Genomic DNA, 22,824 nt, shown 5'->3' with positions numbered 1-22,824 from the left:
CTCTGTAGATTAACTTGTCAAAATAAGCCAAATACGGGAACACCTTAGGTGAACGTGCTGGCTTGCGGGACCCAAAAGGGACCGCTACCTCAGCAGAGGGATCCGCTGGCTCCTGTATCTTCAGGGTATCACGCACAGCTGTGATAAGTGCTCCAACAAGCGCTTTGTCACGCTCAGACCCAGACGGGGAATCATCCTCACTGTCCAAATGGTCCTGGTCAGCCTCGTCTGATAGATCAGAGCAGGGGTCACGAGCCGCAGCAGGGCCCGAGTATGCATCAGAGCTCTCCCCAGAGGACGAGGGGGGGGGGGTACAGGCCATTTACGTGCACCTTTCCTTCCACACACCGCCTCTATTTTAGCAACAAAAGGAGTTAAAGCGGGGTTCCACCCTAAAGAGGAACTTCCGCTGATTGGAACCCCCCCCCCCTCCGGTGTCACAATTGGCACCTTTCGGGGGGGGGGGTGCAGATACCCGTCAAAGACAGGCATTTACACCCACTTCCAATACCTATTGCGCTGCGCGACTCCCGATTCCCTCACCTAGAATGGTGGCGGCAGCAGCCGAGACATCGGCCTCGGCATCGCTGGACCCCGGGACAGGTGAGTGTCCATTTATTAAAAGTCAGCAGCTGCAGTATTTGTAGCTGCTGGCTTTTAATATTTTTTTCCACAGTGCAATCCCGCTTTAAGGACTGCCGTCAGGGTGTCCATGGGCACAGCGCTATCCACAGGTGACCCGGTTGCAATAGCCTGGATTTCAGGGGAAGAAACACCAGTTTCTGAAGCCATGCTGACCCTACCCTGTGCCACCTGCAAAGGGACTTAGGACAGTGAAGGTCCCCACCCTCCTGCTGCCGCCGCGGGGGGGTACCTAGCGCCAGACTCACCACCCTGGGGCGTTCTGTGAATGTTACTAGCCATGCCTGTAGTCCCCAGGAGGTTACTCAGTTGCAGAGTGAAGAAACTGTGACGGCAGCAGCTGTATAGGATAGCGGTGAAATGTTCTGCAGAGCCAGCTACAGCGTTCAGGGAAGAGCCATGCAGCGTCCTGTATACACAGTGAACAGCATGTGAGAGCACATGTGTGGCTGTCACAAGAGAACTGCGGCTTCAAGAAAATGGCCGCCAATGCAACTAATAGGAAAATCCTATAGAAGATAGCTGCTGAGGCTCACAAGGGGAACCTGCTTCGCCCGCAGCCAAGATGGCCGCCGGAAAGCACCATGCGGTGACAGGAAAATCACAGAACAGTACTGCCTGCTAACAGTCAGAACACCTCCACAGACACCTTTTGGGACCCCCCAGACCGGGACCAGGACCAACGCTAGCCGCACAGAGCCCCAGCGAACCCCCCACACACACAGCCTGCAGCACATGCAGCCACCCCCCTGGAGGAGGAAAGGAGGGGAGATAGGGAAGTGGGAGAGAAGAGAAGGACGTGAGGTGGCCCCCAAATCGACCTCCCAGGGAATGCCCATCTGCTCACCCCACCGAAACAGGGAGAGCCGTACTTACCAGTCCTGAAGAGCTGGGAGACATTCCATCACAGACCTACTCCTGCGCAGTTACAGGGTAGCTGCTGGCCCGGTATACTGTGATCCAGACATCAGTAGCCCGGTCATATGTATACCTCGGAGCATTGAAGCTCACCGACCACCTCTGGAGCTGAGGCATGTTGTGGCCTGCTGAGCCTTAGCTGCGACCTGCACACACTCGATGGCTGGACTGGGGAGACTACAAGGATAACTTAACTAGCCTGTCACCCAGCCGACAGTTGATAGAAGATCTCAGAATCTTTCATATTGCACAAAAAACATCAAACCTGCATCACAAAAATGGACCAAAGGGCCCACAGGGTTCCTAGGTCATTCTCCTTTACTAGGCAAAATAAAACTGAGTTCTGCCTGGGAGCAGGGAGGGTTGTTAGCACATCGTCCGCCCCCCGGGGCGGGACTAAAGTTCTGTGTATTGTGTTACAGTTTTTGCCTAGTTCTCCTAATGGCAGGCTAACAAACCCATTTAGTTACAGAGAGGAGCTGTGTCGGTCGGTAAATATAAGAGAAACTATATTTTTTGGGCAGGAAAGAAAGCAAACTGCTGGCTGCTGGGATGAATATTCATGATCTAGTAGTTTGCTCTGGCACCATCAGCATCTGCTTGACAAAATATTCTTTGGAATATGGATATGGATAAAAGTACAAATCCACATAGCTGGAGAAGGACATCCAATTTTTTAGGCCTTGGCTTGTGCTGTAGCCACTAGATGGAGCCGTGCCCTTCCTGCTTTGCATAGAGTCCAACCTGCTGAATGCAGCAGTTACACATATACATAGAATAATGAAGCTCTTCTGCGTCCTGGAGTGAATGCCAAGAGAAATCATAACTTTTCTTTAGGACATATCTAAAAAAAAAAACTTTGTGGCATGCCAATCAATATTTCATAATTTTATACATTATATGCATGAATGAATTAAAGCAAATGGTTTAGTGACTTACCTTGTGCTTGGGGCAACGTACAGAGAAGTTCTCTTCACTAAGTAAACATTCTGCAAGAAAAGAAAATTTTAATAAAATTCAGCATCAGTCTGTATTTGTTCAAATATAAAACATGTTAGATCACTTACTGTATTTGGCGGCATATAATGCAAATGGGCATATAAGACGACCCCCTATTTTTCAAGTGAAAACATAGGTTTTTGTGGGCTATACTCTCCGTATAAGAATACCCCCCATTCCGAGGCAACACCATTTAAAAAAACATGGATTCTTATTCTCTCCAGCTATGACATCTTCTCTCACATAGTCACCAGTACTCCAATAAGAATGAACCATTCGGGTATATAGGAATGGTGTGAGCAATAATCTCCATTGGTCTCTTGGGCTTCATTGTCTGGTGACATTTACCACCGACCTAAATGTAGGCACACGGGCATATATTACATCTGCCACAATAATCATTGCTTTTCCAACATGTGTTAAAAGTCTTTAGTTGACTGGCCACAATGCATGGGGGAATTATTAAATGAGAGGCCCAAATACTATGAGCCCTCAGATTTACAGTGCCTTGCAAAAAGTATTCACCCCCCGGCTTTTTATCTATTTTGTTACATTACAGCCTTTAGTTAAAAAAATTAAATCTGAATTATATGTGATGAATCTGAACACAATAGTCTAAAGTTGAAGTAAAATTAGAATATATACATAAAACTATTTTTCAGAAATAAACTGATAATTGGCATGTGCGTATGTATTTACCCCCTTTGTTATGAAGCCCATAAAGAGCTCTGGTGCAACCAATTACCTTCAAAAGTCACATCATTAGGGAAATGATGGCCACCTGTGTGTAATCTGAGTGTCACATGATCTGCCATTACATATACACACCTTTTTTGAAAGGCCCCAGGGGCTGCAACACCACTAACCAAACACTGCCATGAAGACCAATGAACTCTCCAAACAAGTAAGGGACAAATGTTGTTGAGAAGTACAAGTCAGGGTTAGGTTATAAAAAAAAAAATCCAAATCTTTGATGATCCCTAGGAGCACCATCAAATCTATCATAACAAAATGGAAAGAACATGGCACAAAAGCAAATCTGCCAAGAGACGGCCGCACAACAAAACTCATGGACCGGGCAAGGAGGGCATTAGAGAGGCAGCACAGAGACCTAGAGGTAACCCTGGAGGAGCTGCAGAGTTCCACAGCAGACACTGGAGTATCTGTACATAGGACAATAAACCATACTCTCCATAGAGTTGGGCTTTATGGCAGAGTGGCCAGAAGACAGACATTACTTTCAGCAAAAAACAAAATGGCACGTTTTGAGTTTGTGAAAAGGCACGTGGGAGATGCCCAAAATGTATGGAGGAAGGTGCTCTGGTCTGATGAGACTAAAATTGACCAAAAAAAAAAAAAACTATGTCTGGCGAAAACTCAACACATCATCCAAAGAACACCATCCCCACAGTGAAACATGGTGGTGGCAGCACCATGCTGTGGGAATGTTTTTCAGCAGTCTGAACTTGGAAACTGGTCAGAGTTGAGGGAATGATGGATGGTGTTAAATACAGGGATATTCTTGAGCAAAACCTGTACCACTTGGTGTGTGATTTTAGGCTAGGATGGAGGAGGTTCACCTACCAGCAGGATAATAACCCCAAACACACTGCTAAAGCAACACTTGTATGGTTTAAGGGGAAACATGTAAATATGTTGGAATGGCCTAGTCAAAGCCCAGACCTCAATCCAATAGAAAATCTGTGGTCAGACTTAAAGATTGCTGCTCACAAGCACAAACCATCGAACCTGAAGGAGCTGGAGCAGTTTTGCAAGGAGAAATGGGAAAGAATCCCAGTGGTAAGGTGTGGCAAGCTCATAGAGACTTATCCAAAGCGACTTAGAGCTGTGATAGCTGCAAAAGTTGGCTCTACAAAGTATTGACTTTAGGGGGTGAATAGTTATGCATATTGACTTTGTTATTTTGTCCTATTTCTTGTTTGCTTCACAATAAAAAAAATAAAAAATCTTCAAAGTTGTTAGCATGTTCTGTAAATTAAACAATGCAAATCCTCAAACAATCCATGTTAATTCCAGGTTGTGAGGTAACAAAACACGAAATATGCCAAGAGCGGGTGAATACTTTTGCAAGGCACTGTATCTTATTTACAGTCGGGGGACTCACCTGCATTGTCCTAGCCAATTCCTCAATCGACATTGTTCCCCATGACACCTACTAGGTAGTTGCCGACTTCCATGTCCTATCCAGTTACGCTGGATGTGTGGCAATACTGCATGTAGCTTTGGCTACATACAGTATACACTGCTGAGCCAATCCTGGCGAGCGATGTATTCTATTAATGAATACAAGCCTGCTCGGATTAGAAGAGGCTGTGTCATCATCAGTCCGCACCTCTGACTCTCAAAGCCAATCTGGGCAGACCTACTGTATGTAGCCTGCTCGGATTGGCAGAGGTTGTTACTCCTATCCGAGTAGGCTCTGTATGCCTCAATACATTGCTCACTGAAGCTACATTACAGTATTACCACACATACAAGGGGCATCCAGCAGGCTGACATCCAGCAGGCGGCATTTTATACCGGGCGCATAAGGCGACCCCTGATTTTTGGACGCTTTTGTGTAAAAGGTCATCTTATATGCCTAAAGAATATGGTACTATTTACAACAAGAATGGGTGGGAACTTTGGGATTTTAGAGGCACCAGTATACATTCAGAAGAAAAATTGTAATCAGTAGATATTCTTTATATATAAATTTATTCCAAAAATAGAAGAACATACAAGATAGAAAGAGTTAAAATGATTTTTTGACACAAGGAATATGTCCACACGTATGGAAATCTACATCAGATAAACATCGTAATCCATAAACTACAAGAATTCAAGATCTATACAGGAGAACTAGTCACCCAACAGTAGAACATATAGATCGATGTAGATGGGTGCTATAGTGAAGAGCTGATGCAGGATCCACAGAAATTGCCTGACATGTTTCGCGTTGTTAGGGGAACGCTTCTTCTGGGGCGTAATTAAAAACACTTCAAAGTTCAAAAGAAAAAAACAGAATACATAAATACATTTTGCAGATAAATTACAGCGTTTTGAATAAAACAGCATATATGTTACTGCATGCATATTGCTCATAAATGTGTAAATAGCCATAATGTATATAAAATTACAAAACAGTACTTGTCAAAGGGGGACCATCAGCAGACACCTAGATCTTTACCACAAGTTCAATACTTCAGTGATATCGTTTATCCCATTGGATGTGATACCACCCAGTCCCCGAGGTGGAGATTGGGATAAATCCATTTTGAGAAGGGAGACGTTGTGGATAGAAAAACTCAATGCGACTTTTCCCCCTGGAATAAACGAATCGCATTCTTATAAACCCTTTTTATAAACATTCTCTACCCCGTTTTCTTTCATCACAATATTCCTTGCCTTTTCAAAATTGACGTTGGCATAACTTATCCCTGTCAATGAACATCTCTCTCCTTAATACATTCTATAATAGTGACTTTACTTTATGCGCTTTTTCATACATTTTTCTCCTTTGTCTCCATTTAGTTTTCTCCCCCTTCAATATATCACTCACTTATGCCTGTGTCTATCTGCTTTTCCCTTTCTTCATGTCCAGTGGGATTATATACTTGTACCCATCTACATTAAAATTATTGTCATGGTCAATTTATTATAGGCTTTTCTTTATGTTTATTATAGTCTTGTCATTCCGGGACCGTGCGGTAGGGGGCGCTGTGCCGGCCGTTCGGACACTGTGCGGCCGGTAAGCGCCACTGGCATCCTATGCTCTCTGGCGCAGTAGGAGTTAGGACGTGGGCCGTACTTCCATCACATGACCCTATCTTCCCAACTCCGTCCCCGGGTGTTGCACATCCCTGCGTCCCGCCCCCCCGTGCCTGGGCATGACGCAGTCGCGTGCGGGGGTGTGGGCGTCTCGAGGGGGTGTGGCACGCCCGGAGGCATCGGCCGGCCCACTACACTCTACGGATTGGCATTCTGGCCAAATAGCGGTGGGCGGGGCATGTACGTACATAGGGAGACGCAATCAGCGTCTCCCTTAGATGCCTTTTCATCCTGCTGAGCTGTACATGTGTATGGCGGATGTCTCACGCCAGTACACATATAAGGTAAGCACACCTCCGCCCTCCTTCCCCCTTCTCCCTTTCCCCCACCCCCCTCCCCTCCCCTCCCCTTCCCTCTCCTTCCTCCCCCTTGGTGTCGGATAGACTCACCACTAGCATCTGCATTGTATTTTTACAGACTTGGCTTATGCAGCTCTACCCTACTGCATTAACAAACAAACAAGGACATCAGTATGCTCCCTACCTTTCTGGCTGGCATAGATTGTACCTGTTTAATGTGGTGAGTGCTTGTATAACTACACCATATATCTGTATATGCATCTATGGAAACTCTTTCTCCATACTGATGATATCTTTACTTCCAGCTCTATCCATATGAATCAGTCACTACATTACAGAAACATTACCATCTCTATTGTGTACTTTCAGCGCCACCTACAGAAAGTTTTGGGGTAGGACATTCAATTCTTTGAATTTCTTATATATTTTTTGATGAATTACTCCCTATACTTAATTCTTTTGAATTTCATTTATCCCTTATTAATATTTACACTTATATATTTCTACAATTATATTTATACGTATATGCCCCCACAGTGCCCTATATACGTCCGGCGCTCATAGCCCCTAAATCTCGTGTGATCCCCCTTTGACAAGTACTGTTTTGTAATTTTATATACATTATGGCTATTTACACATTTATGAGCAATATGCATGCAGTAACATATATGCTGTTTTATTCAAAACGCTGTAATTTATCTGCAAGATGTATTTATGTATTCTGTTTTTTTCTTTTGAACTTTGAAGTGTTTTTTAATTACGCCCCAGAAGAAGCGTTCCCCTAAACGCGAAACATGTCAGGCAATTTCTGTGGATCCTGCATCAGCTCTTCACTATAGCACCCATCTACATCGATCTATATGTTCTACTGTTGGGTGACTAGTTCTCCTGTATAGATCTTGAATTCTTGTAGTTTATGGATTGCGATGTTTATCTGATGTAGATTTCCATACGTGTGGACATATTCCTTGTGTCAAAAAATCATTTTAACTCTTTCTATCTTGTATGTTCTTCTATTTTTGGAATAAATTTATATATAAAGAATATCTGATTACAATTTTTCTTCTGAATGTATACTGGTGCCTCTAAAATCCCAAAGTCCCCACCCATTCTTGTTATAATTTCTATTCATTAAGGATGATGGCACCTTTTTTATATCGATATACTTGAGATATCCACTAATTAGCCACAAAGTGTTTATTGATATCTCGTATCTTTCCCCCCCCCCCCCCCCCTTTCAATATGGTACTATTAACAAAATAAAAATAAATTCTTACAAAGTAAAAAAAGATCACTGATATTTTGTACGTGATCCAGCACTTCTGGGTAGGGAGTGCGTGCATGCGCGTCTGCTGCCCTAGCTGTGATATTTTCTACAGCACACAGCTGATCAGTGGGTCTCAGCCAATGATTTATGGCCAGAACCTGCTGTTCAGCTGAGTGCAATTTGTTTTGCACTCATATGTGTGACCCATTTTCAGCGGAGAGCAGACTGACGTCTGTTCTCCGTGGCTGTCACGGATATCAGTCCAGGTACTGTGTCATCCAGACAATAGAAGTCTGCTTCCACCAGGTGCCTGGACTGACAACCGTCTCAGCGAGCCACTCTGCCCCTCAACAGCTCAGCACTCCAATGAGCGAGGAGGGAGATGAGAGCATGACGGGACCTCTTAAAATGTAATAAAAAAAATGGAGACTGGTGGGGGCCACCTTCCCCTCACTTGTCTCCATGCCACGAACGTGGGAGGAACTGATCGCCTCTGCCAATGGCTCCAGTAAGTGGCGGAGGGCCCCGGAGCACAGCGGGCGAATCCGTCGCAGAGACCACTATTATCGCAAATCGGACAGGGGTTAGCTAGCTGCTGCCATAACAATGATATTCCTTTTCAAAGTTAGGACGTATATTGGCGTGCATATGCGATTAAGCGGGGGGCATTGATAGTTTCAAGAAACTATTAGATAAGCACCTGAATGACCACAACATACAGGGATATACAATGTAATACAGACATATAATCACACACAGGTTGGACCTGACAAACTTGTGCTTGTCAACCTCACCTACTATTTTTTTTTTTTTTTAAACATACATATAACATCCAAGTGAAAAATATAAACACAAACCTGTCAGTAAAAAAAAAAAAACAAAGAACACTGAATCACTGAAAAAGGGATCATCAACACCACCACTCCCCCTGTTAGTATTTTGCTGAACCACCTTTAGCTTTAATTACAGCCTTTAATCTGTTGGGATATGTCTCTACTAACTTTGCACATCTAGACTTTGCAATATTTTCTCTCTCTTTGCAGAACTGCCCAAGTTCAGTTAAATTTGTTGAACATTTGTGGACTGCAGTCTTCCAAGTCTTTCCACAGATTTTCAATGGGGTTTAAGTCTGGGCTCTGACTAGGCCACACAAGGACATTCTCCTTTTTCTCCTTCAATTACTGTGTGGTCATTGTTGCTGTGTGCTTTGGGTCATTGTCCTGTTGGAAGGTAAACCTTCTTCCCATTGACAACTTTCTGGGGCAACAGATGTTGACATTATTATGCCCCATCCATTTTATCTTTTATCCTGACGAGTGCTTTAGTCCCTGCTACAGAGAAACACCCCCATAACAGGATATTACCTCCTCAATGCTTTACTGCAGGAATGGTTTATTTGTATGGATTTCTGCCAGATATTTGTGATATTGTGATCACATGCACACAATGACCACTATCAAATTCCTGCAACTACTTCAGTGTTGCTGTAGGCCTCTTTGTAGCCTCTCAGACCACTTTCCCCCTGGCCCTTTCATCCTTTTTGGAGCAACATCATGATCTAGGGAGAGTCTGTGTTGTACCAAATACCTTCCACTTAATAGACTTTGCTTCTAGGCATTGATAAAAGGCGTTGAATTGTTTTTGTATCCATCTACTGACTTGTGCTTGTCCACAACTTTATCCCGGAGATCTTTTGACAGTGCCTTGCAATCCATAGTTGATTGTTTTGATCAGGGATTGAAATGCTCCAGAAAAGCTCTTTTCACGCGGACCACAGATCATAGCTGAAAGTCAAATAGTGTGTGCCATTGAGAAGGCGATTAGTTACACCTGAGTTTAAGTCATTTTTAAGAGTGGGGTGATCCTTTTTCCACTTCAGTGATCGTTTTTTATTTTCTCCCATGCTGGGTTTGCACAGAAGTTTGGAAGCACAATGTCTTCAGCATGATTATGCATTGAAGCTAGGTAATGTTGGGTCTGTCCTTAGTAGAACTTTATCCAGAAATATAGATAAGTAAGGTTCCTTAATTGACAGAGCGTTTAGCTCACTGATCCTGCGTGCAGAAACAATGGCAACCAGGAACACGGTCTTAAAAGTAAGATACCCGAGAGGTGCTTCTTCCAAAGGCTCAAAAGGCTTCTTTGTTAGGGACTGTAGAACTATTGATAGAGCCCATTTATGAACCCTTGAGTGGTGCTGGCCTAGATCTTGTAAGAGCTTTAAAAAAAATCTGATTACCAGTGGATCCGATTTTTCTAAGAACACTGCTAGCGCAGCAACCTAAACTTTCAGTGTACTGACCGCTACTCCCTTATATGCTCCATCCTGTAAAAACTCTATAATGGAAACAAGGCTCGCTCTGTCTTGGGCAGATGAATTGCACCATGTATTCTAAACTTTCCATACCTTGGTATAAATGTCCCTTGCTACCTTTTTCCTACTTGCTATTAGCATTGTACTCAACTGGTTGGAAAACACCTTGCTTTTTAGGAGCTGCTTCTCAGATACCACGCTGTGAGATCCAGACTGGCCACCAGAACGGCTGAAAACCCGGCCCTTTTTGGCCAAAACGGCATGATTAAGATGACTGGTACAGTTTCCTTTTGAATTTCTCTCAATATTAAACAGAATTAACTGGAATGGGGGGAAAAGCCTAGCAAAGATAACATTTCCATGGATACGCCAATGTGTCGGTCCCTAGTGACCTGTCATGACTGCTTAGGGAGAAGAATTGAGGGACTTGAGCATTCTCCTTTGAGGCAAAATAGGTCCACCTCTGGCTGCCCCCACCTTTCGGCAATCATAGCGAAGACCTTTGAGTTCAATGGCCATTCCGCTTCTTGAATGGTATTCCTGCTCAGGAAATCCACCACTCTTTTCAGGGTCCCCTTTATGTGGATTGCTGACAGATCGCAAGTGTTCATCTGGCCACCAAAGAATTTCCATAGCTAATGCTTACAATGACTTGCTCCTTGTGGCCCCCTGTCTGTTTAAATAAGCCACTGCTGTGGCATTGTCCGTTAGCACCTGAAAATGGTGTAAAAGATCCTGGGCAAATGTTACTAGAGATAAGACGATTGCCTTGAGCTCTCTCCAATTTGAGGATCTTGTTGCCTTCTTGGACCAACTTCCCTGAATTGGGACAGCGCAATGTCAGGTCACTATAGGAGTTTTGTTCAGAAGGAACAAAACGACACTGAACTATCGGCTATTTTCTTCAGTTTGAAGAAACTACTAGAGAAAAAGTCCCTAAATCACTGGCATTATTAACTCTTTTGAACAATATTTAACCACATTAATCCCTTTGGACTAAGAATTCAAATCTTTCCCACCTTAGAGAACGTTGGACCAAAATTTAAAAAGGAATGGGAGGATAACCTCTCAGCCTGTTCAGATAAGATGATGTCCCTCCTTATTGAAGAGTATAAAAAAACTATTTTACAAATAGAGAAAGACCTAGAGCCCCTTTATGTCAAACTTTCCCATCTAAAATCTCATGCGTTTTGTAAATATGACACTGAATTGAACAACCATCTTGAACAATTTAACAGAGATATTCTCATAAAATAAAAAAAAAAAAAAATAAAAAAAAAAAAAAAGAGGAAGGAAGTTCCTTAGGCACTCTAAGATCATATAATTGGAAGAGTGGCCACCCTAGAAATAGACCTAATCCCAAACACAAGCCTAATGTCAATGACCCTACTTATTCTGATGCATCATCAGTTTCCGTCACTTCATCTCAAACCACCCACTCGCGGTAGATCAAGGAAATCCAAGAGGAACTCGCAAGGTAGCGGTTCCCAAGATGAACTACACAAAAAATACATTAATGAACAACCGACATTTCCTACATCTTTGAACGATACTGCTGTGTCTAATCCGCTTATTACTTGTCATACTATGTTTCCATCAGATACTAATACACTGCTTCCTAGGATCTCTTCGTAAGGTACGAGGGCACTGCCCCTAAACACTTCTCAGGATATCCGCAGTGGTGCGTCTACCCTGCATACTGAACCTCTATGACTTATGGATCAGGTAAGGACCGAATGCCCATTACTCTCTGATTCAACCACTGAAAATCTGAATGTTATTAATTTATCATCTCATTCATTATCGAATGAACAAATACAAGTCCTGGCTAGGGGACTAAGTTTTTGCCCCAACCAGGAGCTTGATCATTTTGAAGTCATTAAAGATCTTCAGCTCTTTGCCAGAAAACTTATACTAAAACAGATGTATACCAAAGATATACCAGTCAAACCACAGACATCAAGCATTACGAGCTTGAAGCTTTAGATACACTTGTGGAATTGTTAGACAAGAATGATCCTCCAGAACTGATTGATCAGATTGACTGCGAACAATTACTGGGCCGATTTGATCAATCAGACCTATCCCCCCCCCACCACCATGTGCTTTCAAAAAGAAAGCCCAAGTATGACAACCTTACTCGGGCTGAACGTGATGCCCTTAACTCTCTCAAAGACCATCATTCCATCACTATAAAACCTTCTGACAAAGGAGGCAACATAGTGGTGATGGACAATGAGTTCTATATAGACACGTGCACTCGGATCCTTAATAATCCTGACTGGTATTGCAAAATATCATCTAATAAAATTGAGAGGTTTCAAAAAGAATTTTACCTGCTGGTAGACCAAGCGTACAGTGAGGGTACTCTCAACAAGGCCGAATGGGATTTTATACGTACTAAACGCCCACATTTTACGCCCTACCCAAGGTGCACAAGAGCATTACCTGCCCATCAGGAAGACTCATATCAGGGAACGGGTCCCTTATAGAAAAACTCAGTCAATACGTGGACGGGTATTTACGCCCCCATGTCTTGAAACTCCAGAGCTATATCCTGGACACTCCGCACCTCCTTCAGAATATCGACGGCCTCTGCCACCCCACCCCCCCCCATGGCAACACTCACGACGGTGGACGTTGAGGCCCTGTATAGTTCAATACCCCATGATAAGGGCCTGGCCGGAATTCAACATTTAATTTCCCAAAACAGTCCCTACGACCGCAAGACCAACCAATTCCTTCTGGCCGCTCTGGAATTCATTTTAATTCACAACTTCTTCACATTCAACGGCTCCCACTACCTCCAGGTGCAGGGTTTAGCGATGGGGACATCTTGTGCTCCGTCGTACGCAAACCTGTACCTGGGGGAGTGGAAGAAAATGGTACACCAATCTGCCAGGCTCGCCCCTGACATGGAGAGCGTCGTCATGTGGTATCACTACATTGACGACGTCCACCTGGTGGAATGAACGACGTCCACCTGGAATGGACCCACCACGCAACTTCCAGCCTTTTTGGCGGCACTCAATGCCAACACTTTTAATTTATCATTTACTAGGAGTTGGGATAAAGAATCTATCACATTCCTTGATGTAAACATCTGTAAGGCTGCTTTCACACTGCAGTGGGAGCGGCGTCGGCGGTAAAGTGCTGCTATTTTTAGCGGCGCTTTACCGTCGTTTTAGCGGCGGTCTGCGGGCGCTAGCGGGGTGGTTTTAACCCCCGCTAGCGTCCGAAAAAGGGTTAAACCCGCCCGCAAAGCGCCGCTGCAGCGGCGCTTTGCCGGCGGTATTGCCGCGGTGTCCCATTGATTTCAATGGGTAGGAGCGGTATAGGAGCGGTGAATACACCGCTCCTTCACCGCTCCAAAGATGCGGCTAGCAGGACTTTTTTCACTGTCCTGCCAGCGCATCGCTCCAGTGTGAAAGCCCTCCGGGTTTCACACTGGAGGGAAAGGGGCCGGTTTTTTTCAGGCGCTACACAGGCGCTATTTTTAGCGCTGTAACGCCTGAATACCGCCCCAGTGTGAAAGCAGCCTAAGGGTAGTGATGGATCCCTCAGTACAAGCCTTTTCAGAAAATCCTCCGCAGGCAACTCCATTCTCCATGCCAGCAGCTTTCTTCCTCAACCACTCATTGCATCGATTCTCTACAAGCCAGTACCTGCGTACTCGTAGGAACTGCACTGATGAGGCCAACTTGTTGAGAACACACTTACATGCAAGAGGATATTCAAATACTTGCCTTAAAGCCTACAAGAGAGCATGCGCCAGAACCTGTAATGACATACTCTACAACCACTCGAACAAAAAATCTAGGCCTAAACCTCAAACCTCTCAATCATCACGAGATTCTCTAACCAACACATAGCTATCAAAAAAGCCGTGACAAAATACTGGCACACGTTGACTATGGATCCCGCCATTGGCCCATTAGTACCCGCCACCCCCAGTTTTACGTACAGACGAGCGAGATCCCTTCGGGACCAGCTCGTCTGTAGTGAATTCAGAGAAGGTGGTAAACGTGACCCCTGCAAGAACCCAGGTACATTCACCTGTGGTGGCTGCAACTTTTGCAGGTACCTGAACATTTCCAAGAATGTCCTCCTACCGAATGGGGAATGCTTTAAACCAAGACATTTTGCAAACTGCAAAACAAGTGGGGTGGTATATTTGCTTACTTGTGAATGCACCAGCTTTTATATTGGCAAATCCATCCAAGAGTTTTGGCGCAGAGCCTCAAAACACATTGCAGCCATGAAAACGTGCAACCCTAACTTACCGTTAGGTCGTCATGTTACAAATGTACATGAGGGTATTTGTCCCAAATTTTTGATCATCCTGGATCGCGTGCATGCCGGCAAAATCCTGCTCCAATCTGAACAAAGGTGGATTTTTAGACTCAATGCCACCCAACCCCCAGGTCTCAACACTGCGATTTCATATAGACCTTTTTTTGGAAGGCTTTTCATCAGGTGGTTCGGAATGGGAACCCCCTGATATGCCTTTGTAGCCTTCTCATCCACATCCCTAATTTACAATAAAGTGAGTAAATATGTCGATAGTTCTTTCTGTACAATATGCACACTTTTTACTTGTATATATTCATTTGTATATATTTCGTTAAATTATTGATGCCTTTATACATTCCAGCTTTGTTCCTCCTCCCCCCCCCCCTCACTTTCTGTATGGCCCGCTCACTGTTTTTCCTGCGTTGCGGGCCTCTGACACGGGTGTGGGTCCCCGCCCCTTCCTGTGCCTGACGTTATCCCGCCGGGGGGCAGGCTTAGCTGCGCTAGGTGATTACACACATCGGCCGCGGTTGTCATAGGGGCTGGCGTGCGAGCCACCAGGCCGGGGGGCGCCTCCTCCCACACACCTGGTGACAATTGCAGCTGATTGCAGCACAATTGGCCACCCCCTTTACTCCCTCATATACTGGTCTCTGCCTTCAGTACCCCAGCATCCAGGTATGCTGAGCGGTCATCCCTCTACCTACTCCCATACTCCATCGACCATCACCAGAGGTAACCTTTAATCTCCGTTGCTTTTTGCCCCCTCTCTGTTTCTTTCCCTACTACTAAGGGGTCCCCACCTTGTGAGATGGTTTTAAGTTATATCTTTCGTTTTTTACTTTGTTTGCACTTTGTCTGATTTCTATTTATTTGGTCCCTTCTCTTCCCCCTTAGTTTTTTCGTTCGTTTTTTTTCTAGCCACACTTATTATTGTCCATCATCCAGCAGCCCATCCATCTCCTTTTTGGGTTTAGGGGAGCCACTACCATCTGGTCAGGGCAACACCAGTGTATATCACCCCCAGGTATGTATCCTGCCATCCAGCACATTGAGGGCCATTATCCCCCTTTCCCCCCCCCACTTTTTGGCTCCTTGGGGATTGGTCTGGCCCACTGAAGTCTTTATTTTTCCCACAGGGCACTGAGGCCAATTCTGACGGACCTTCACTACTTCTGCTGTGTGGTTTTCTTTGGGCGCCCTCTGTTGGGGGGGGCTGTTCTCTCCCACTTCCCCCCCCCCCCCCCCCCCGTCCTGCTGTAGCAGTCTCTGGGATCATCAGCACCTGGCTGTCCCTGGTGGTTTTTTCATTGTTTTAATGTAACATTGATATGGATGCAGTAAGCTATTATGCTCCCCAGCAATACCTTATGGTTAGTACTGACGTTTATACCTTTGTTGTTACTATACAATACTTTGTTTATAATACATATGCACTTCTCCCGATTTTGTTCGCTTATATATCTTTTTATTTATTATTATTATTTTTATTTATCTTTCTGTTTGCATATTTTTTTCATCAATTGTTCATGAAGTATTCCCTTATTTGCAGACACATTTATATCGTGCGGTTTCTAATCAGTACCCCTGAAGAAGAGTGATTACTCCAAATGCGTCGGTCCTTTTTCCCGTACACGTAGTTTACATGTGTTGTGGAGTTTATCCCACTTTCTCCCCCCGTCCTGCTGTAGCAGTCTCTGGGATCATCAGCACCTGGCTGTCCCTGGTGGTTTTTTCATTGTTTTAATGTAACATTGATATGGATGCAGTAAGCTATTATGCTCCCCAGCAATACCTTATGGTTAGTACTGACGTTTATACCTTTGTTGTTACTATACAATACTTTGTTTATAATACATATGCACTTCTCCCGATTTTGTTCGCTTATATATCTTTTTATTTATTATTATTATTTTTATTTATCTTTCTGTTTGCATATTTTTTTCATCAATTGTTCATGAAGTATTCCCTTATTTGCAGACACATTTATATCGTGCAGTTTCCAATCAGTACCCCTGAAGTGATTACTCCAAATGCGTCGGTCCTTTTTCCCGTACACGTAGTTTACATGTGTTGTGGAGTTTATGATTATGATTGTCTCATATTGTATTGCATTCCATTTAAATGTACGCTGCATCCGACGTACCATTTTTGTATATTCATGTTAATGTATATTTCACATTTGCACTTTTTACTGAATTTTTCTTATATGGTTTACCCTAAATAAATTCATATATGCATTTATACCCCGAGTAGCCCTTTTTTCCCCCCCATTTAAAGTCCCATTCAAGAGGAACATCTCTTTTCTTTAGTTAACTTCCCTGAACGAAGTTCTTTTCCAGGTGGGCCCTCAAACCCTAAGAGCTGGCATCGGTTGCAAGTCTTTTTTCGACTGAAAGAGCCCAGACTAACCCTTTTACTAGGATCTCCTGCCTCTACTACCACCATAGTGACCTCTTCACCTGAGTTTGAATCTTCACCTCCATGTCTAGGGATCCCAAACTGTGATCCCATGACCTCAGGAGAAAGGCCTGCAGGCAGTCTTGCCCACTGAACAGCCGGCATTGTCGGAAGTCAGTACTCCCAAAGCCGACATAACCTGTCTTATCGTTAGCTGCTGGTTGGTCTGCAGTACTGACAGCATAGCGAATCTTGTTTTTTTTCTCGGGGGGGGGGGGGGGGGGGGGAAGATTTTGATCCATCAAACTTATTAGATAACCCAGAGAACAAATCTCCTGAGACGGGTTTAGGGAAGATTTTTGAAGGTTTAGAGTCCATCCCAGAGACTCCAAATGGTTGTGTGCTCTGTTTAAGTTGCCCTGCATCAGTAACTTTATGGCGCTGATCTTTGCCTGGGGCAAGAATACCCTTTTCTAGGTGTATCTATGATCAGACTCAAGTTTCTAGCCTCAATCATGGTCCTAAGGAAGATCCAACCTAGGTAATTCCAGGTAGTTAAATGTGGTGACCACACTTTGGTCTAAGCGGGCTACTGACTGGTCTATCAAGAGCAGATTGTCTAGGTAAACTATAATCATTATACCTTGGGCCCTTGATCTGGCTAGAGGAGGGGCTTTGTAAACACTCAAGGTGCAATAAGCTAGACCAAAAAGCAGAGCTAAACTGAAAATGAAGATTTTCTACCTTGAAAAGTAGATATTACTGGTGAGTGGGGAAATAAGCACATGAGGTATGCATCCTCGCTGCCGACTGAAGCCAGTTCTCCTCGTAGGATGGAGGAAATTGATTGGATTGACTTCATGCAAAAAAAGAGCGGATATTCAGGAAAAGGTTTACATTTTTGAGATCCAGAATGGGTTTGACATCTCCATTTGGTTTTGGCACTGTGAAAAAAGGTTTGAACAAAACCCCAACCACTGCTCTTTCATGGGAACCACCATGATCACTTTTTGCCAAAACATGGTCCAATGCTTGAAAGAGACTGTCTCTGGATCCTTAGGAACGTTTGATCTGAGAAAATGAGGAGACGGGAACTCTTGGAACTCCAGTTTGTAGCCTGGCGATATTGAGGAAGTGCTCCATCTGTCGACACTCTTCCTGCCAGACCTTTGAGAACGGCAGAAGTATTCTCCCTACTTGAGCGTGCGGGGGCACCTCCTCATAAGGAGGCTTTAGTATTTTGTAGGTTTCCTCCCCCAAGACTTTTGTCCCTGGGGTTGATCCTGAGGATTACCTCTTGAAAGTGACGGCGGAGGCCGTCGTGACTGCCTGGAGGCTGATGTCCCTGGCACTGGAGAAGGAGCTTGTTAAAATTAAATACGTTTACTCCTTTTCTTAAAATGGCAAAGGGGTACTTTTTCCACTATAAATTCTTTGGCTGTATTACCCAAATCATCCCCAAACAGCTGTTTTACCACAAAAAGGAAGACTAGCCAGAAGCTTCCTGCACGGCGCTTAGCGAAAGGTGTGAGGCTAGAGGACAGAATCTCTCATAGCGACTATTGCAAACATAAAGCTGCTAGTAGCTTGCCAGATCCTGGGCATGCTGAACCTTTAAACTGGTCTCTCAAGGATTGACCAATTACTGTCAGCACACGCTGAAACACAACCTGCCAGAGAAAAAAAGTGCTTTTAATAGGAATTCCAATTTTTTAGCCATTGGATCGCTAAGCATTTGAGCACTGTCTGCCAGACAAGTCAAACTTTTATTCAATTGCTGGTATCCCCAACTTCAGTGAATTTTTTTCTCCATAGGATGAAGTGGGAAAAACTTTTTAGGAGGGAAAAAATGCTTATCTGGATGATCCCACTTAAACAAAAAGCTTTTCCAACAATAAATGGATAGGAAAGGCATGCATACACTCAGTTAAGGGTAGCATAAATGTGAAGCGGACCATTCAGTAAGAAATTGCACCATCAATCTTACAGATTTTGAAGCTGATCCCCCTGCATTTGACCCCTCAGAAGAGGAGTCAGCCTCCAGCCTCCTCACCATGGTCCCGAGGGAATTCATCTTCTCCCACCCCCAGTTCCTCAGTTTGAGGGTCCTGGGTAATGGAAGGAAACTTATCGCATTTTGTCCCACACTGGGATGCGATTAAAGCGGCTAACTTTTTTTTCCAATCCTATCATGGCTGAGGAAAAATACCTCTTTAGTAATATAGACAGGGGCTGCAGTGTTGAAAGCAGTTGCAAACAATTTATGGCCCCCGATGCTCACTCTGACCAGCCACCCCCTCTCAGGGGAGGATGCCATTGTAGAGATGAGATTTCCAGAGCTTGAGGGAGACCCTTTTAGCCCTTTTTGTGAGTGTTTAAACTCCCCCTTCTGACCATAGCCGATGTACAAATGTAGAGGTTCTACCAGAAGAAATCGCATCCACTGCTTGAGCAATAGTCCAGCAACTGCTGCTGCTATGAACGCTCAACCTGATGCTTTTAGTGAATGTGCAAAGAGAATGCCTGTGTCACCAACCTCTTACATGCCCCTTTTTGCTTGTGTCCCTCCAACATCTGCAGCCAGCAAAAATTTAGCTTTTAAATATACTCCCACGCTGGACGTTGCTTCACGCCACCACCCCTTCCATCACATTGCGCCCCCTCTTTTCAAAAGAGGGTTTTCCCGCACGAGCGCAGACCTCAGATCCGACGGGATTGGCGTGTGTGTGTGTGTGGGGGGGTGCTGAGAAGTAGACCTGTGACAAGCTGCCGTGCAGGGGCGGTGGAAAAAACAGAGTGGCATCGCCAATTGTTTTGGCTTCCCCCTATTCAGGGAGAGGGGGAGAGCTTTGTCCAGGTGGGGGATTTTAAGTGGAAAAAAAATCCCCCCAATCTTACTGGAGGTCTGAGCTGTTTGCCGGAGGGAAGCCTGCTGCTTCTGCTGACACAGCATGATCTTTGAGGAAAGCATGACAAGGTACGTGCTCAATACAGACCCCAGTGGTGACTTAGGGGGTGACTTTTTTTTTTTTTAAAGGAGACATTTCATAAGAAAATCCTTGAGAAACCTCCACTTACCTTTCCTGCCGCAGGGATTTCTGTGATAAAACCAACAGACCCAATATTCACCCTTCACCGTGGGCTCTGGGTACAAAACCTTCAGGAACCGGGAACCCACATTCCTGGACCCGTAAAGCACCTCGCCAGTAAAAACGTTATGGCTGAAATAACCAAAGCACTGGATCCCGGGGTCCAGCTCTGTCTAACAAAAAAAGCGGTATAGGCTAAACCTAGTTTCTTCCACCACGAAGCCCGGATACCATTCAATTCGGGCCGAAAAGACACTTTGAATGTATTCGGCTGCATAGCTAGCCCCAGCAAGGATTGCTCCAGTGGAGCTCAGCACATCTTCACTCGTGACCAACACCTTAGACACTGGCGAAAAAACTGAGGTACTCACAGTAGTGGGAGGGGTTATATAGGGAGGCAACTTCCTGTTTAGGGTGTGCCAGTGTCCATCACCTGAAGGTGGCCTTGAACCACATGGCTGTGTTCCATGATGTACAATTAAGAAAAGGGAAGAAAAAACCAGGGGACCCTTAGTGAGACCCGGTCTTTGCTTTAAAGGACCACCCAACATGTGCACAAGGAAGAAACCAGTCAGCCTCCAGTGCCCAGACAGGCCCCTTGCCATTAGGGGGGAAAAGGTAAGAGACCAAAACCACAGGTAAAAGAAAAGAGGCAGACTTAAACCGCTGCCTCCTACCTGAGCTTTGCTGGTGCCTATGCCCACCGCTGCAGAAGTCAGACTTTTCTATGGCGGGTGTGCAGAGCTCCACTCGTGGCTTTACACGCTGCTTCCAGACTCCCATAGTGCCACTGCACCAGACCGGAAGCAAAAATAGGTGCCAGCTCCTGTCCTGCCTCCTCGCCCCCGCTGGAAATCACGTTTTCGCCGACCAGGCAACTCCTGCTCTGCCCAAGCATCAAGGGGAGAAGAGGCACACGAGACACTACCGCTGCCACTGCTTGGGTAGGACAGGGGACAGAGGGTCTCTAGGAGAAAAAAAATGGAGGAGCCCAGTCTCTCAGGAGCACCCAATAGATACTGAAAAGAGGTTCCCACCGGGCCAGAGGAAACACAAACTGAGGCGTTTCCTATGGTTTGTGGGAGGAGTCACCATCTCTCAGGTGCTGTCCTGAAAGACGCCTTGGGAAAATGTTGCTAGACAGAGGAAATACTTGGGTTGATGCTGTGCCATTTGTTCTGATGAGTGTCAGAATGGCGGCATCTTCAGCAACAAAGTATTCTCCTTTTGAATTAATGACAGGAATGAAAACGACGCTTGGGTTTTCCAATTAACCTTGTTTTTGTCTACGCCTCAAAGAGGCAATAGAGAAAACAAAATGGTTACAAATGTTACAGGACAAATCGGAAAAATATCTTGCCACATGCTGCTACTTGTATGCAAAAAATGGTTCCGCCACATATTTCTAAGTTTGAGAAAGGAAGACAACTTATGATAAAAAATTTCAGGAAAAGTGGACCGTGGCAAAATAATTGGGAAGGTCAATTTGACATCTTGGAGGTTCAAAGTGTAATGGTGCAAAGTCCAAAGTACTCAATTCGGTGAAAAATGCACGTAGGACAACAAAAAATTTGGGTACACACTGATCAATGGAAATTGTATAAGCCAAGATAATGCTGCATTTCTTTTTTCAGGAATCATTTCTAAAAATCTGACCTGGAGGAATCATGGATTCCAAAAAGAAAAAATTACAACAAAAAGAAAAGTTTTAAAGAGAGAAGACATTTCTCTAGTGACAATTTTATCTATGAGAAAATATATCAAACTGTTACAGCTATGCAGAGGTTAAAAGCTATGCAATCCAAAAACATGCAGCTAGGTTAATTGGCTTCTGGCTTCTGTCCAAAATTGGCCCTAGTATATGAATACGGACCTTGGATTATGGGCTCCTTGAGGATAGGGACCAATGTAGGTGTAGAAATGTACAGGGATAGGGAAAATTGTGGACACTTACTCAGGTTGAACTGGATGGACTGGTGTCTTTATTCAACCTAACTAACTATGAAACTATGAAAAGGATTGCAGATTTACACAAACACATTATTCAGAAACAAGAGATGTAGATATTGGAATCCATGTAGATAAAAGCGAGCAAGATACTGATATCCATACAGATGACAAAAGTTATAAAGACATTGATATTAACCGCTTCCCGACCGTCTTACGCAAATATACTGTGGCAGAAGGGCACGTACAGGCAGATTAACTTACCTGTACATTGCCCTTTAAGAGGTGGCTTGCGGAAGCACGCCCGCCGGGAGCTTCGTGAACGTGGGTTGCGCAGACTCAATTTCTGCGGGCATACCCGCGATTGTCTCATGATGAGGAAGAACAGGGAGATGCTAATGTAAATAAGCATCTCCCCGTTCTGCCTAATGACACTGTCACCAATCAGCGCTCCCTGTAATCGGGAGTGCTGATAAGTGACATGTCACACACAGCCCCTTCCTCCCAGTTAGAATCACTCCCTGGGACACACTAAACCCCTACAGCGCCACCTAGTGGTTAACCCCTTCACTGCCAGTGACATTTTTACAGTAATCAATACAATTTTTTTTTTTTTTGTTAGCATTGATTGCTGTAATAATGCCAATGGTCCCAAAAATATGTCAACATTTTTCCGATGTGTCCACCGTAATGTCGCAGTAAAAAAATAAAATAAAAAATTGCTGATCACCGCCATTACTGGGGGGGGAGATTGGGAAGCCATCCCATTTTGTAGATGCTATAACTTTTGCGCAAACCAACCGCTTATTGCGATTTTTTTTACCA

General features: G+C 44.5%; 1 protein-coding gene across 4 annotated transcripts in view; it reads right to left on the bottom strand.

Annotated features, from left to right (window-relative positions):
• Positions 1 to 22,824, bottom strand: part of TCF20 (transcription factor 20) — a 437,268-nt gene that overhangs the window by 173,159 nt on the left and 241,285 nt on the right. For all 4 annotated transcript variants that reach the window (XM_077452493.1, XM_077452492.1, XM_077452491.1 and 1 more), the window contains exon 5: positions 2,500 to 2,549. In XM_077452493.1, coding sequence (XP_077308619.1) covers positions 2,500 to 2,549 — 50 coding nt within the window. The remainder of the gene's footprint in view (positions 1 to 2,499; positions 2,550 to 22,824) is intronic.

This window comes from Lithobates pipiens, unplaced genomic scaffold (assembly GCF_037356315.1).
Source record: "Lithobates pipiens isolate NorthernLeopardFrog02 unplaced genomic scaffold, aLitPip1_a1.2 Scaffold_23, whole genome shotgun sequence".
NCBI classification, from domain to species: Eukaryota; Metazoa; Chordata; class Amphibia; order Anura; family Ranidae; genus Lithobates; species Lithobates pipiens.
The sequence above is the reverse complement of the archived record's forward strand: the minus strand, read 5'-3'. Positions and strand labels throughout refer to the sequence as shown.